The sequence below is a fragment of the Callorhinchus milii genome, unplaced genomic scaffold (genome assembly GCF_018977255.1).
Source record: "Callorhinchus milii isolate IMCB2004 unplaced genomic scaffold, IMCB_Cmil_1.0 Scaffold9, whole genome shotgun sequence".
Taxonomy (NCBI): Eukaryota; Metazoa; Chordata; class Chondrichthyes; order Chimaeriformes; family Callorhinchidae; genus Callorhinchus; species Callorhinchus milii.
The window spans coordinates 8,450,820-8,466,289 of NW_024704750.1; the positions used below are offsets into that span (position 1 = coordinate 8,450,820).

Here is a 15,470-nt window from a genome sequence, read left to right on the forward strand (position 1 = left end):
GTATTCCACCCCCATAAGCTCATAGGACACAAAAAATCATGCTTTGAAGTCATGACTCCGGCACTATAGCTTTATGGTCCCTTCACATTGCCTGTCAAAATGTCCTAGCTTCCATACCTTATCCACAGCAATCATACAGAAGTTAAACATTGACATCCTCTCTGCATTTGCCTCAGTTCCATCTTACAACAGCAGCTTTGCTTTTGATCATCTGCTGCAACTCAAAAATCCGAGGGCCTGACATTCCAGGGTTTGTTAATTTTAGTAAAAATGTAGACCTGCCTAAACAGGATGGAATACCAGGAGATTGTGCCAATGGATGAATAGCCTGTGTTTAGCATTACTCTCCCAGCATTCCTACCCCTTCAGAAACCAAAGTTAAAACCTTTTGTGAAAAGGGAGGATAAAGATAATCTAGTTTGTTAAGGCCAAGTTAAAGAGCATTAGGAGGAGCTGTTGCTGTATTGTGCAGCTGAGAAGACGCATCAAAAAGTCAGTATTTAACTCTCAAACTGCTGTTCAGACTTGGAGTTAGTGATCCTAACAAAGGGGATCAAAGTGTTATTGAAGTGGATAGAGCAAGAGCTTTTTTTCCTGCCTGGGAACATGAGTATTGCAGTCATCGGCGAACGTATTATATTGCTAATAAGGTGTCGTGCTCCACCACTGTCAAGCGGTCGTGGATGCTACCCTGTGTGAGGGGCGCTATATAAGTGCAAGTTTTTGTTGTTGTTAAGATACGCACATGTTAATCAGTCACCCAATTGAAACAAATAACCTATTTCAAGCCCAATTTAGTTTCCTTAGTTAGTCCAAACTGGTGTTTGGGTGCGTAAAAAAAAGAATAATTTTTCCATCAGAGAACCAAAGGGGATCTGGTAATGACTGTAGCAGTTTAGAAAAGGGTTTCATATTTCCAGCCTCAGATCTTCAGCAGCATCTGCTGTAGGTCTGGGCGTTTCACTCAACTCACAGATTGCAGATCTGATGTGGAACATCTGCATCTTTTATTTATAGCAAGTTGAACCAGGTAATTCAGACTACGTATATAAGCTGTTAAACAGATTCAGCCACATTTGAAGGGATTGTAGGAAGGTAAAACATTTCATTCTGTCTTTAGAATTTGCTCATTTCACCTGGAGTTCCAAAACGTAAGCAACATCAAGGAGCTACCGTAAGCCTGGCTGCCATGTCTATTCTAATGTTAATGATTCCAAGCCAGTGAGTATCTACAGCGATAATTAACATAACCTCAATGTTGCCCAGCTACTACTAAAACTTGTTGCGAAAAGCACAGCTGTGATGGTGACTTGAAATTCTGAACTGTCTTCAATAATACAGGTCTAATCGCGCCAAGATCACAGGTTTCCATTGGTCTAGATTTCACAGGGAACTCATGCAGAAGGGTATCTGGGTTTAAATGAGCATCAACAGTTTGAGTTGCACTTTTGATTGACGTTAAAATTTGTTTGAAGTATTTAGCTAATTCTGAGCCAGCTACCTTGTAGGCACCAAATAGTTTAAAATGAAGATGGAGGGGGGGGGGAGAAGGGGAAAAGTGGGAGATATACACTTAATACTGAAGGACAAGAAAAAAAGTATTTGGGCGTAGGCACGACAAAGCCATGAAACAAAAAATAAAATGACCTACTAACAAGTTCTATCACGAGTTACATTCTTGGTCATTACATTAGAATTTCAGTTAGCCATTTGTACAATGATGTTGCATTTGCTAACAGTGGTAATTACTAAATAAATATATCTCTGTCTTTGTGTCACCAGTCTTGTGACTTGGATATTAAAAAAGGCTATCAGTTAACACCCTGCCATTTCCACTAAGCACCGTCTAAATACTACGGTAACAAATACACATCTTTTATTCAGCCAATATTAGTAATTATACAATATGTTCAAAGGTCCTTTTGAGCTCTGTGTTTGGGCAGGATACTATTTGAACATTATTATTCGACTATCTTTACTTGTCAATTAGTTGTTCCTATTTGTCCTTTCAGCAAAATGGCATTTTAAGGCAAACAATAGAATACATGTATGAAAAAATAATCATGGTAAAAAACTGGGAAGGGGAATGCATATTAGATTACAAAGAGAAATTCAGGAGCAAAATTCAATGATACAGCAAACTTCGCAAACTAAACCGATTCGCTACATTCTGCTAATTTGATCATTTCCATTGCTATTACAATCTCCGTAAACTGGACATTAAGGAAACCCACATAATTATTCAGATTCTTTCTATAGTAGAATTATTTCCCAAATTGTACATTTGTTTGGATGAGAAACAGAGTGAAGGAAAGCGAGAGTCGTGTTTGGTATGTGAAAGCTGAGACTGTGCTTTGACTCTATGCTCTTCACCTCGATCTCAGATCCTGGCAGTTTACTGCCTTATTTCCGTCTTCCTCACACTCTGGTATCACTGTCCCACACCTGTTTCACTCACTGGTATCATTGCCCTGCACCTGTCCCAACGCCTAAATGTTCTTCCTCTTCCCCTTCCCTGAATATAATGCAGCTTTAGCCCAGAATCCCATTCCTATACTTTCTTGCTGTGCCAAATTGGCTACCATGTTCACCGACATAAATATACTACACTTTACAGTAATTCCTGGGCTGAAGGGATCATCCTCCCTTAATGCAGTATGGAGAGATTTGGACGGAACTTGTAAACACAAACAAATCTCAACAGGAGATCTTTGTGGCAGGAGCACATCCTAAGGAGAAACTGATCAGTACAGATACTACACTTGATCTTAGCTAAAAGGCTTAGAAGCAATAAACCAGATATTTCACTCCAAATTGAAATATGAAACATTGTTGGGGCAATTATTCCTTCTCTGTTTATTCCTCATTATTTAGTTACTACTTCTTCACGAGGCTGGGTAAAGAGCCTGCTCCCAAGCTCAATCCAATCCTGTTGGAACAATGGCCACTTGGCTTTGCGGAGGGGCAATTTCATCTCAGATCATCCTTCCCAACTTGAGTGAATCACCAGCCCTCAACAGTTGATACCAGTTATGATTGGGGAAAATCAACATGTGGAAAAGTGCTCCAAATCCACAGCCTGCTTCAATTGAAGCTGGCTTCTGACAATACTGCTCCCTGTAACACTATACTGTGGGAGAGGGAAGAGACACAAACAAAAATATCTTCATCCAAATGTAGAATAACACGGTTTGAAGAGATGTGCTCCCTTTCCAAGCGCTTGTCGTATATTCATTTGGAAAGAACTCCAAACAAGCAAAAGATTTGGCATTCCATTGCATCTGATGATCTTGATTCAATTAGGATTCCATTTGCATGGATTTCAACATGCAAGTTAGGTTACCATAGGCATGTAACCAGTACATACCAAGAAGCTTAAGTAACTGTTCCACCATCGAAAAATTCTCAATAACACACAGTAACAAATGCAAAATAGCTGATTAACTAAACAGGTAAACACAACACACGGCAACATAACCGTGTGGTGGTCCAGGATTGTTTTACAAAATTTTTAAGATGCTTCAATTGTATTTTCTTCTGTGATATGCAAGCAGTAATGCAATACTGTTTATATTTATACAGCCCCTTTTACATCAGGATGACATTTCAAAACCCTTTATGTAGCTGGCTCTGTATCTGAGCTGGGTGACAGGGGAAGGGGCAGAAGGGATGGCCAAAAACACGGTGAGAGATGTAAGGTGGGTTTTAATAATGGGGACTAAGGGGACAAGTCAGAAGGTCTCTGGGATGAAGTTCCAGACATTGGGGGTAGAATGGCTAAAAGCCCACCCACCAACGTTGGGGTGAATCAAGTCGGTGAGATGAAGCAGGCTAATGTACATAAAAATGCATTACAATTTGAACCCCTTAACTAATATGAACTACCGGGATAACCACAGGGTATTCAAGATAATAAAATGTAGTGACTGCATATTTTGTAATCTCTTTTAGAGAATCATATTCATTGAACAAAATTAATTATAGTTTTGACCCAAAAGATAATAGACATCCTCTTGAGAAAATATTTCAGTAATATCTTCTGCAATTGAAGTGCTTGTTTTTATGTGTGGCAATATTCATGTTGGAATGGTGTTTCCCTTCTCAGGGTCTTACGGTTCTGTTTTTTATTTATCCCCACCAACAGTTAAAACCAAAGCAAAGATGTGGCATCCTTTCAGTACTTTTCTCATTGTGCGGTAAATCCCGTCACTCTGTCAATCATGTTGTTATGATCTTGCAGGGCCTGACCTCAGAGAAGAATAAACTGAACACAAAGTGCAGTCAGACTGATGGGGACAGCTTAGTAACTCAGTAACTTATTCAGCTGATAATTCCTGGCATTTGTTCAATAAAGCCTCTTCGGAAACATTATAGACCTACAGCAAAGGGCCAGCAGTAAGCAGAAACAGGAGCTAAAACGAATAAGCACATCCCCAACTCTGGCCAATACACCATGTTGATTTTTCTCCTGAACCAGTAAACTCCTGGAAAGACTCCAGAATCGTCATTTCAGCTACTGCCTAGATAAGACTCAGAACTGTCCTGTTCACATTATAATTATATCAAGGTTGCTCTGATCTACCCAGATAATGGATCTCATGCCTTGACATAGCATAGTGATCAGTGCGGTTGCCAACCAGACAGTGGTCACTATCCTTTTCGATAATGGCAAAGGTTAATAAAACAGGCACTCCAATGTTCTGCCGGAGAATTGTTTACATTACTGGAAGCCCAGGATTAAACTCACACTGAATCCAACATTTTTAGCGTGAATTGAATGCCAGTTTGATATGAGAATACTGCATTGCTCAATGGTATTTCCAAATTGGACCTACCACTGCAAATTGTAATGTAAATTTTTGGCGCCTGCCTGATGGTAATGCCTACCACATTACCAATATAACAGTGGGTCTTCCCGACATTAATCAGAAAAAAATTGCAGGTAAATCAGGACACCCAATTAGAAGGTGCAGCTGCTGTCTGTCTGACATTCATTAGAGCCTTAAATAGCTTGTGACTTTAATGAAAACTGACGCAGTTCCTAAATATATAACTTATTCCATCCTTTTCAAAGCCTCCCTAACAGGGACTATGTTGCAAACATGTTCCCACGACCTTCAAGATGTGTGAACAGGTGAGAGTAGCGAGGACTCCAAACATCCCTGTGTGGAGCTGCCAAAATGGTGCAGCTCAGAAACATTAAAACACATAAGAAATTGTGGGCACAAATCCATGTTCTATGAGCCACAGCATAACACACTGGTGCCACCACGACCCTCCAACTTCCTATTTTGTATTACCAGCATAAATTAAATACAAACCAGTTGTTAATTTGTGGAGTCCTGTAGCTCAGTGGTTAGAGCACTCGTTTTGCAAGTGAGAGACCTGAGTTCAATTCAGGCAGGGCAAAACCTTGGGCAAGTTTCCTTACTTCACACGTCTAATAATAATCCCTCCAAAACCAAAAGCAATAATAAATTGGTAATTTTCAATCTACGACTGTCTGTGGGACATTGCTGTGCGCAATTGGCTGCCACGTTTCGCCCGCAAATATACAGTCAATTCACTTTACAGTGTGTTCTGTGAAGCGCTTTGGGACATCCTCCCGACGTGAAAAGCGCTATATCAAATGCAAGGATTATTATTATTATTAATTCCATATATTGTACAGGATAATCTTCACCATTCAACATTCAAGTGTTGAAGTTCATTGGCAACTACCTTACATGAACAGGGCAGCTCATCAACATGTTGATACAACTAGAATTTAAGTTGACACAAGTTCTTTCACTTTCACAAGTTCCAATTCATTACCTTCACAGAAAGGGCAGCACTCGCCAGGTATTTTAACTGGATTTTGACACGTCTGCTTGCAAGCCATGGCCATGCAATGATGATCCCCATTGACACACTGGCAGAAAGTACAGTCATCTTCTCGCCACTGATCCCCATGAACTCGAATATGACCTCGAGCCAAACATCCCACTCCACCTAGAACTGGAAACACTTGGTCTGCATAGAACAAAGTGGTAAATATTTAATGACGTTAAAACAGCTTTAAAATGAATATAATAATCTTTGCATTTCAGATGACGCCTTATCACATCATCGAGATGTCTCAAAGCGGGTCAAAGAATATCCTGTAAAATGGAAGAGTGAGTGTATATTTTGTGGGCAAAATGCGGCAGCCAGTTGCGCAAGGCAGTGTCCCACAAATAGTCATGGAGTTAGTGACCGATTTAATTCAGGGAATTAGTTGACCAGGACACCGGGAGAAACTCCCATCTCTTTTCGAATAGAATATTTCCACAATTTAGGCCAATTTAAGTATATAATCTTTGGAAATGTAATTTTTTAAAAAAAAGAAACATTCAGATTGTCACCACAATCAGTAAATGGAAATTTATCATCGCTTTCAACAGCAGGTCTTCGATGGTTTGTAATAATAAAAAAAATCTTTTTTACTGACAGATCTTAAAAGATATGCACAAACTGGCTTCCGCATTCGACCACAAGGTACGCAGTCCTGTATATCCTGTGAAGCTCTTTGAGTTAATTTCTAAAACATTGTCACAATTTGCCACGTATTGGAGCCCATATCAGATCTGATCAATGGAGTGTAAGCACATGTATGATAAAGTTTCCTGTCTTTCTTTTACTAAAGATGTCAATTTATCACTGAGATCTGCAGAAACTTACCCTGACAAACTGGACAGCATTCTCCCTCAGGGATATAATAGTTTTCACATTCCAGCTCTCCACACTCAGCTTTTGAACATAATGAGATCCCACCTCGACAGCGGCAGAACCAGCAAGACTCCATGCGATACACCTCTCCATCCGCGTACTCAGTGCTGTTGTACACACATTTGCGTGATATTTCTGCATTAAAAAAAACAGAAGAACATTAACTTTGATTCAAAAATCATTTGAATCATTTTCCTCCACTTCCAAATTGTGTAACTGCACGATGTCGTGGGGGGGTTGGGGGGGAGAAAGAGAGAAAACAACAACATTTCTCTTGCACAGGCATAAAAGACCACTGAACACATTTTTGACAGTAACGCAAATTCATGAGCATCTTTCCGAAATGATATAAATTGGTTAGTGTTAAACTTGGAGCAGCCACTGAGAAAGTATCTGCAGCAGCCTAAATTAGGTAATTATTCCCTTCCTAAGATGTGATTTTGACGTTACATGTTATTTTCACAGTAAATTTAAGTTTATGAATACCTGACGTCATCCGTCAAACATTTCCTGATTATATGGACCCAGCATCCATACCCACATACTGCAGATACTCTAACCATAATATTATAATCATTGTATTTGATATAGTGCCTTTCAAGTTGGAAGGACATCTGAAAGTGCTTTTTGCATTAGTATGCATATTTTTTTCTTTTTCTCCCATTTGTTAAGTTGCACAAACATCAACTAACCATTTATCTTGTTTCGATTTTCCGTCAGTCGCACAATGTGGCAAGATTTTCTCACTAAATTTCATTGATGATGTGTTAAATTGTCTTTTACATTCCTTCAGTTTTAAGAAACTAGTTTTGCAGATGTAAAAATTCTGGCAGCAGCACTAAACACAGATGAATTAATGCTCCATCCAGAAATTTCACCAAAATTACCCTCATTAACATTGTCAGTGAAATGCGTAAACAGGTCCTTGGTTCAATGTGAACCCTGCAATTTGTCAATAGCGGTCTGTAATACAGTACAATGTTGAGTCCACAGTATTCCCTCTTCCCTTCATTTTACACAACTACTCTGTGCACTTCACAGCTCAGACTGTACTGTTCTCTGCTGCTGCCAGCAAAATGCAGCTGGTTGAGAACATTTGTATAGCCAACAAAGAAAAGCTACAAAGAATAACAGCCAATGTACACATGACACTGCAACAATAAAAAAATCAAGCATGTTGTTGCACATGCTGTACAATAATGTGACTGCAAATAAAACCAGTGGATTAATTTTATAGAGAAAACGGAAACACTGTAGATACTGTATTAATAAAATAATCTTTGCATTTTATATAATGCTTTTAATGTCAGGAGAAAACTGCTTCACAGGGTTTTTACTGTAAAGTGTAGTGACTTTATTATTTAGGTGAATGCGATGACCAATTTGCATGCAGCAGTATCCCACCAACAGCCATGAAGTGAATGATCAATTTTACCAGGTGGATTTCATAGCCTGGACACTGGAAGAAACTCCCTTCTCTTTTCGGGTAGCACCAAAGATAGGTGCTTCAGCCGAATTGTTCCTCACAGTTATGTGACTGAAACTCTTGAAAGTTATATGGTTCCTACAATTCTCCGAGATTGAGTTCAAATGGTCCAGTCAATGTGGAATAACCATTAAAGTTGCAGGAACCCTAAGTGAGCTTTATTAACTAAACACTAAAATATTTTGCATAAGTGCAAGCTCAATCTTTGTAAATGGAGGAAATCACTATCTGATGTATTCTGATGCATTTTTAAAATCAATGGATTACGTTCCCAAAATAAATCAACAGAGCTGAACAAAGATGAATCCTTTTTTTTTAAGATAATCAAAATCTTGCAGTAAGAACAAATTACAGCTAATAAACTCTGAGACTGCTGACTAGTGTAAATTTGATGAAATTCAATGAAATATTGATAAAGGAATTATGGCGTGCAAATTCAAGGCGGTTCTCAGGGGCTGAAAATTCACAATTCTTTTGAACTGCATAATTCTGTGTAAAATGGTTGATGAAGCAGTCATTCTGCTCTGTTCAGGTTCTCTCACTGCACTGGCTGCAATGAAAGCTTTTTGTGGATGAACGGCTAAGCTACTCAGAGTGAAAACCATCTTCTCCAAACCAACGGCGTTTGATGTCAGCTTGCTGTCAGTGCACTCACTGCACTGGGTTTAATCTGCAGTGTGCTCAAAAAGGCCAACACAAAAGACTTCAACACTGGCCAGAAAAGAACAGCAGACATTTATTATCAAAACACTGATCCCTTTCCTGTCAGCCACAATTAAGCTGGTACCAAGCGCTGAAGGGAATTATTTTTCACCCTTCAGATGGAACAAAAATTTAAAACCTATCCCAACACTGAACTGTTGAACTTTTCAGCTCAAACATGTGACCGGGGAGAAAAAAAGCCCTGTTTAACTTTGTGCTTTATTTCAAGATATTTTATAGTCTAAGCAATTTTACTGTGACTCTCGTCTGATGAAAGTTTAAAGAGACTGAAGCAGCATACATTTACATTCGCAGGCAATGCTATTATCTATCCTGAAAGGTTACTTGTTCACCCTTAGATTCTACATCAAATTGCTACTTTTTCCCAATTCCCTTTTTTGGTTCGAAACATAAATGATTGGTTTCACTCACTACCTGTAGCCAAAAATGAAAAAAATTAAGAAAGTCAAGAAATCATTATTACATATTCTTGGTCGAAGAAAGAATCGAAGATACAGTGTTGATCATAATATTCTTGCTGATCCACAGAGAGCTATGTTCTCCACAAATAATTTGCAAACCATCAATATCACATTTGTGAAGCTGGTTAATTGGAACTGTAGTAATGTCAAAATTGTATTCAGGTGCTGAGATAAAGGGCAATACAAATAATAAGACATCATGTAAGGTCTATCACCTGGGAATGTAAACTTCTGATTTAGCATTCCAGCCATATTTACTATAACAACTGGAGATGTTATGATGTGATTAGGCGCTGAATTAAATGCAAATAGTGTTATGAATTTAACATTGCTAATTTGCAACTTGTTATTTGACAGAGAACTGAACAGGAGAGCATTAACCTTTTTCCACTAAAAAGAAAGCTAATGTATGTATCCCCTTTTCTAATGTTCAGAGAACAACATGGTTAAAAATGTCATCAACTACTAAAATTGTGGCTTTTCAAGATCAGATTAACATTCCAGGGTTAAACAGGCACCACATTCAGCAGGAGATATTGGTTAATTTAAGCCTGCATTGCTGGATTCCTGGCATAAGCTCAAAAGCGATCTTGAGTCAAACTCTGCCAGAAGTCAGTCTGCATGCACACGTAAAGGTCACACCAGTATTAACCTGCTGTACCCATGGTTCATTTGAAAAATCAGCACAGGGCTTAAGTGAACGATACCAGGCAGGTGATGAATCAGCTAAGCACGTCCCAATATCTTGATCAGTCTATCACGAACAATAGGTCAAACATGACTTGTATCAAATAAGAGACATTTCAAATACCCTAGGTTCAATTGTTTGACACTTGGTCCCTCAACAGCTCTTCGATTGACAGCGATGTACCATGCTGGGATGACTTGTTTTCACCACTTTAGTTGCTTCCGCACATCCTTTTGCATCCAAGTTCCAGGTCTTGAACCAATATTTTTCAATAAGCCTTAATTGTGGTAGTTTGGTTTTAGTGGCTACATACAAGGGGTACTCTGGCTTCCTTTAAATCTGAGCAGCACCATGACATTTGCACAATTAAGTAAAAACTACACTATAGGTCTTGTATGTATCCTGAGCATCCATCATGGCGATGCCTGTTTTGTGGTAACCTGGCATATCCATTCAAATCCCAATACAATGTGGGCAGCAATTATTGCGCAGTACTCAAAGTGTATCATTTGTCACCCTGACAATTTGGGACTTCTGTCAGGAAGGAGGTATAAAGTTATAATATTTATGGTCAGGAATTAAAGTTCCATTTCTTAATGGTTTCCTTTTGGGAGGGGGCAAAAGACTTCATGAAAGGCGCGAAGTGCAAATTGGGAACAAGAACATTTGTTTGCATATTGTACTGTTGTATGGATGGCAATGGGAAGGGAAATGATAGAATGGTCAATTTTGAGCAACTATATTGCTACTTTGTGCACAGGATGAATTTGTTAAGCACAAGTGGAAGATTGGACTTTACATCTAATGTGATTCAATCAGAATTATCTCATGTTACAAACACTGTTTTCACAATCAAACATTGAATCGCATTCATCAACAGATTTTAAAGGCACAATTTTTTTCTTACTACTGTAGTATTTTGCCCACAAAATAGTCAATTCACTTTACAGTATATTCTGTGAAGCGCTTTGAGACGTCTCAAAGACGTGATAAGGCGCTATATCAAATGCAAGGATTATTATTATTATTATTACCTGATCTGCATTCGTACACATCACAACACTCTCCTGGTATTCCTGTTGCCTCAGAAACCAGAACTTGCAGAAAACCAAAGGAACAGATTTCTTCTGTGCAGGCTTCCTTGTCACACTGGCAGGTGGAAGGTGTTGGGCAGCAATTTCCTGGTTGTTTGTATCCTTTAACAAGCACAGAGTCCTCAGGGCAAAGAGACTCAAAGTGCACTGGGCAACGAACATTGGCACAATCCAATTCCCTCCCTGTATAACAGAAACGTAATAATGTGAGAAACTGCACTTTTATTCAGGTAGAAGGGAAACTGCGGCATTACACATTATGTCTTTTAAAATGAAAATTCGAAATTCACATGGTCTTAGTCTTAAGATCATTGTTTTAAACCTCTATGATTGCCTAGAACTTCAATATTTTCTGCAGTTTTTTTGTAAAGTTTGCACGGTTTGATTTCCTGTGGAACACTTGAGCCAGCAGAGAGAAGAAACTTCCATTTTGGGCTGAATTAGAGGCGAAGGGGCAGCATTCAAGCTTCACTTGAATTTGCACCTCGCAAATTATCAGCTGTCCACCATCTAAATTCATTGTTTTTTTTGAGATATGCTATTCAATCTGGTAACAAGCTATGCAAAAGGTTAGATCAAGGTCTTTATAGGCAGCTCCATGCTGTTACAGGAATGTCTATAACTAAGTAAGCCAGGAATAAATTAACGTTTGGATAAAAATATTTGCATACTCCCCAATGGCTCAGCATGTTTATCGACTAAATTGCTTGGGTGCAATTTGTACTTTAGGAATAATTAGTGGAATATTTCATTACAGAAACGAGTGAATTTAATTTTGGCCTAATCCAATTTCAACATTTTTATTCTATTTTGTTTCATTAACTAGGCAACAAGAAGAACATATTTCATTATCCACATATAACTAGAACAACTTGCATTTCTATAATGCCCTTGAAGTGGGGCAGCATGTCACCGTGCTTAAACTTAGGATATGCACCAAGTCTTACAGTAATGGTGTAAGAAGCCAAACATGTTTTTCTGGTTTATTTTCTGATTTGAGGAGACAGAAGTTCACATAAGGAGAAAATTAGGAAACTTGCATTCTTCAGAAGATCTACATTTCAAATCTGCTCGCATCTGAATTCGAAAATCATGCCTGAAAAGGCATTCTTACAAGCCTTGCATTGTCTTCTAAATGATGTTATCAAGCTGCATGCTTTTAGCATGTAAAATGAAGCGGTACATTGTTGCGTTCTTGTATGCCTCCCAGAATAAAGTAAAATTCTTAGCTTGTTTGGACAATAAAGAACAAGTCTCCCAGCTGCCAATGACATGATCAGACTAATAATAAAAAAAGTGGTACACCTGCAAAAACACAGGTATCCTATGTACAATACACTACATAATGGGGGTAAAGCTAGGTAACTTGCCCACTTTACCTATTCAGTACTTACAATACAATCATTTGATAGTTTTGATATGTTGCCGTGACATTGATATGACCATGTTAAGCTTTCACTTGTGTCAGAGACAACCATCAGTGGTTTGGTTGTGCTGTGGTGCATAATTAAGGCAGCAGAGTCAATGAATTACATTATATATGTGGTGTTCAGCACAATGCCACCAAGGAATTTGCTGGGTTTCATGAAATGGCAAATACAACTATATAAAAAAAGGGTCATTTTTGTTTCATTTAAAAAAGAAACAACTCTACAGTTTCGAGGAGGACATGCCTTTATAGGGACGTAAATCCATCTGGGAATAACACAATCTCTCAATCTCTCTGTTTCTATATTACATATGCACTTGTGGCATAATGCCACGTCAAACCACTAGTTTATCAACTTCAGCACAAACCCCTTTGGCACCAACTTGATGATATAATACTAGTAATGGTACTTTGTGCCTCCAAACCATCTGAATTAGCTGAATTGTATTCTATGCGCTTACCACAATTACTTAAAATTAACTTTATGTGGCAAGTAAACACTAAAATATAGCTCTTACTTGTTCTATTTCCCACAATGATTACGTTGTTTGAATCTGATGAATAAATACGATGAATTTTTTCATATTATAATGCAATAAAATTAGATTATCTCAATCCAATTATAAAAACCTCTTTATAACCATCATTTTCTTTTGGATCTCATTTTAAATGACTATAGGATGTTAATTTCTCCATGAGATAATGTGCTCTCTTTCTCTCTATCTCAAAATACAATTAAACAGTTGTTAGTTTTCAAACCTTTGTAGCACCTCAATGTCTCAACTCCAGCTGAACCAAGACTGAAATATATAATTGAGTTTGAATTTAAAGGTTTAAATGAGTAATGTTATGTTGTTAAATCTGAGAATTGAACTGAATTGAAGATGGTTTCTTTACTAAATATTCTTATAATAATAATAGCATTGGATACAATATAGAAACATCCCGAAGTGCTTTACAATAATTACTGTTAAATATAGGGAATATTCATTATAAGAAAATGCAGCAGCCAATTTGTGCACAGTAATGTCCTACAAATAGCCATGGAGTGAATGTCCAATTTATTTTGGGGGTTGCTGGCCAGGACAAGGGAAGAAATTCCCTTCTCTTCTCAAATAGTGCCATGGTTTCTTTTAACGTCCACCTGAACAGGCAAACAGAGCCTCAGTTTAATGCATCACCTGAAGGAAGGAAATCAAATGCGGACAAGGATTTTACACTGAGGCTGAATTCCACTCTCAATCCTTACACCTGGTTGTTTTCCAACAAGACACTAAACTTTTGGTTGATAAAAGATGAATCATTCCGGGAATTCTATTCAACCATAGAACTGACATAAGCTGCTACATAGTTACTTTACTTACCACAGGAAGCATTTTTAAATGGATAATTGAACCTTAAAAACATTCACATTGGCTACCTTGGCACATGCTCTAATTGTACTTTTACGTAATTCTGTAGTAGTTATTTGATGGCTGATGCCAAATTGCAATTTTGGGTTTACTGTCAACGTCAGTGGCTGTGATGCACAGAATTTCAATACTCAGTTGGGGGAGTAAACAACAGTGAATATTACCAGGTCTGTTGGCAACAGAAAGGAACAGAAAGGAGAAGAATTGTTCCCACCAGACTGAAATTATTACTTTTGGCAAGGAATAGCTGAAAAATCACGTAGGGTCTGACTTACTTAAAAAAAAGTTCAATTCCATAATTTTTTGAAACAGTGTACTCACAGTCTATTATGCTACTATCATTCTGCCAGCCTAAGCAAGAGCAATGGAAGGACATTACTGAAAATGATTAAAAACTTATGTGAAGTTTCCTCTGAATGATCATGTACAGTCCAGATGTTAACAATAAGTTTAAACTCTAACTCACCACTGAAAGCATCTTTTGTCTTATTGAGTACGTTAATACATGTTTTAAGACTCGTAACAGCAAAATGCAGTGCAAGCGACCTGAATTTTTCGACCAAAAATGCTCAACCCCAAATTTTGTGGCATTAAGCGAATTTACATATTTTTTTAAAAATGTGCAAGAGGTGGGGAACTCTTAACTGCAAATGCTATACAATTAAGGCGGAATGAAAAAGAGAAAACAAAACTTATAAAAACAAAGTTGAGATGAACAGCTGCAAAACAGGGTAAAGGAAAGAAATAGATTTACATTGGAGTTTGTGTCTGGTGGGTCTGATTCTAAAACCTAAAGCATTATTTTTGCATTCCATCCATCCATATATTTAAACTACTGTCTGAAATCTGTACTCTGTCCAGCGCCTTGGGACGTCCTCCCGACGTGAAAGGCCCTATACAAATTTAATCTGGTTGTTGTTTGTGATTAACTAAAGACAACAACAAGACTAGTGGAGGTGACCCTATTTAATTGTCATAGAATATCAAGTGCAAAACAAATTAAAGCGCACCACAGTTCTGCATTAAACAAAGCTAAAAAAAGGTATAATTGGTACAGCATATAGGTTTGCCTATATTATCCTATAGGTTTGGAACTTATCTGAAGAAATATTCCAAAATCAATCAAAATTAGCTTACCAGTGCTTGACTAAAAGCTCAATTAAAAAGACCCAAACATGGGGCCAGAATTGTTAAAGGAAACTCCCTGGCAATAGTAAGGAAAAAAACATCCAAATAGTATTAACATCATTTAAATGCAAACACTAAGCACATGTTGTAGGCTTAAAGTTACAATGTTCCATGCAGTGTTTCATCCAGTGTCCAGATTGAATTGTCTTGAGACTTTTAAGCTAATGCAGCACATTTATGTCAATTTTGCAGAAGGATTTCAAAAAGACAAAAAAAACAAATTCATGGGCCATGCAGTCAAA

At 37.9% G+C, this 15,470-nt stretch overlaps 1 protein-coding gene and 1 pseudogene across 1 annotated transcript in view; both read right to left on the bottom strand.

Annotated features, from left to right (window-relative positions):
* Positions 1–15,470, bottom strand: part of LOC103175227 (cysteine-rich motor neuron 1 protein) — an 82,958-nt gene that overhangs the window by 18,715 nt on the left and 48,773 nt on the right. Inside the window, exons 3-5 of the mRNA XM_007888117.2 lie at positions 11,140–11,382; positions 6,700–6,882; positions 5,815–6,012 (exon numbers count right to left, since the gene is read on the bottom strand). Coding sequence (XP_007886308.2) covers positions 5,815–6,012; positions 6,700–6,882; positions 11,140–11,382 — 624 coding nt within the window. The remainder of the gene's footprint in view (positions 1–5,814; positions 6,013–6,699; positions 6,883–11,139; positions 11,383–15,470) is intronic.
* Positions 2,632–2,792, bottom strand: LOC121849711 (annotated as a pseudogene).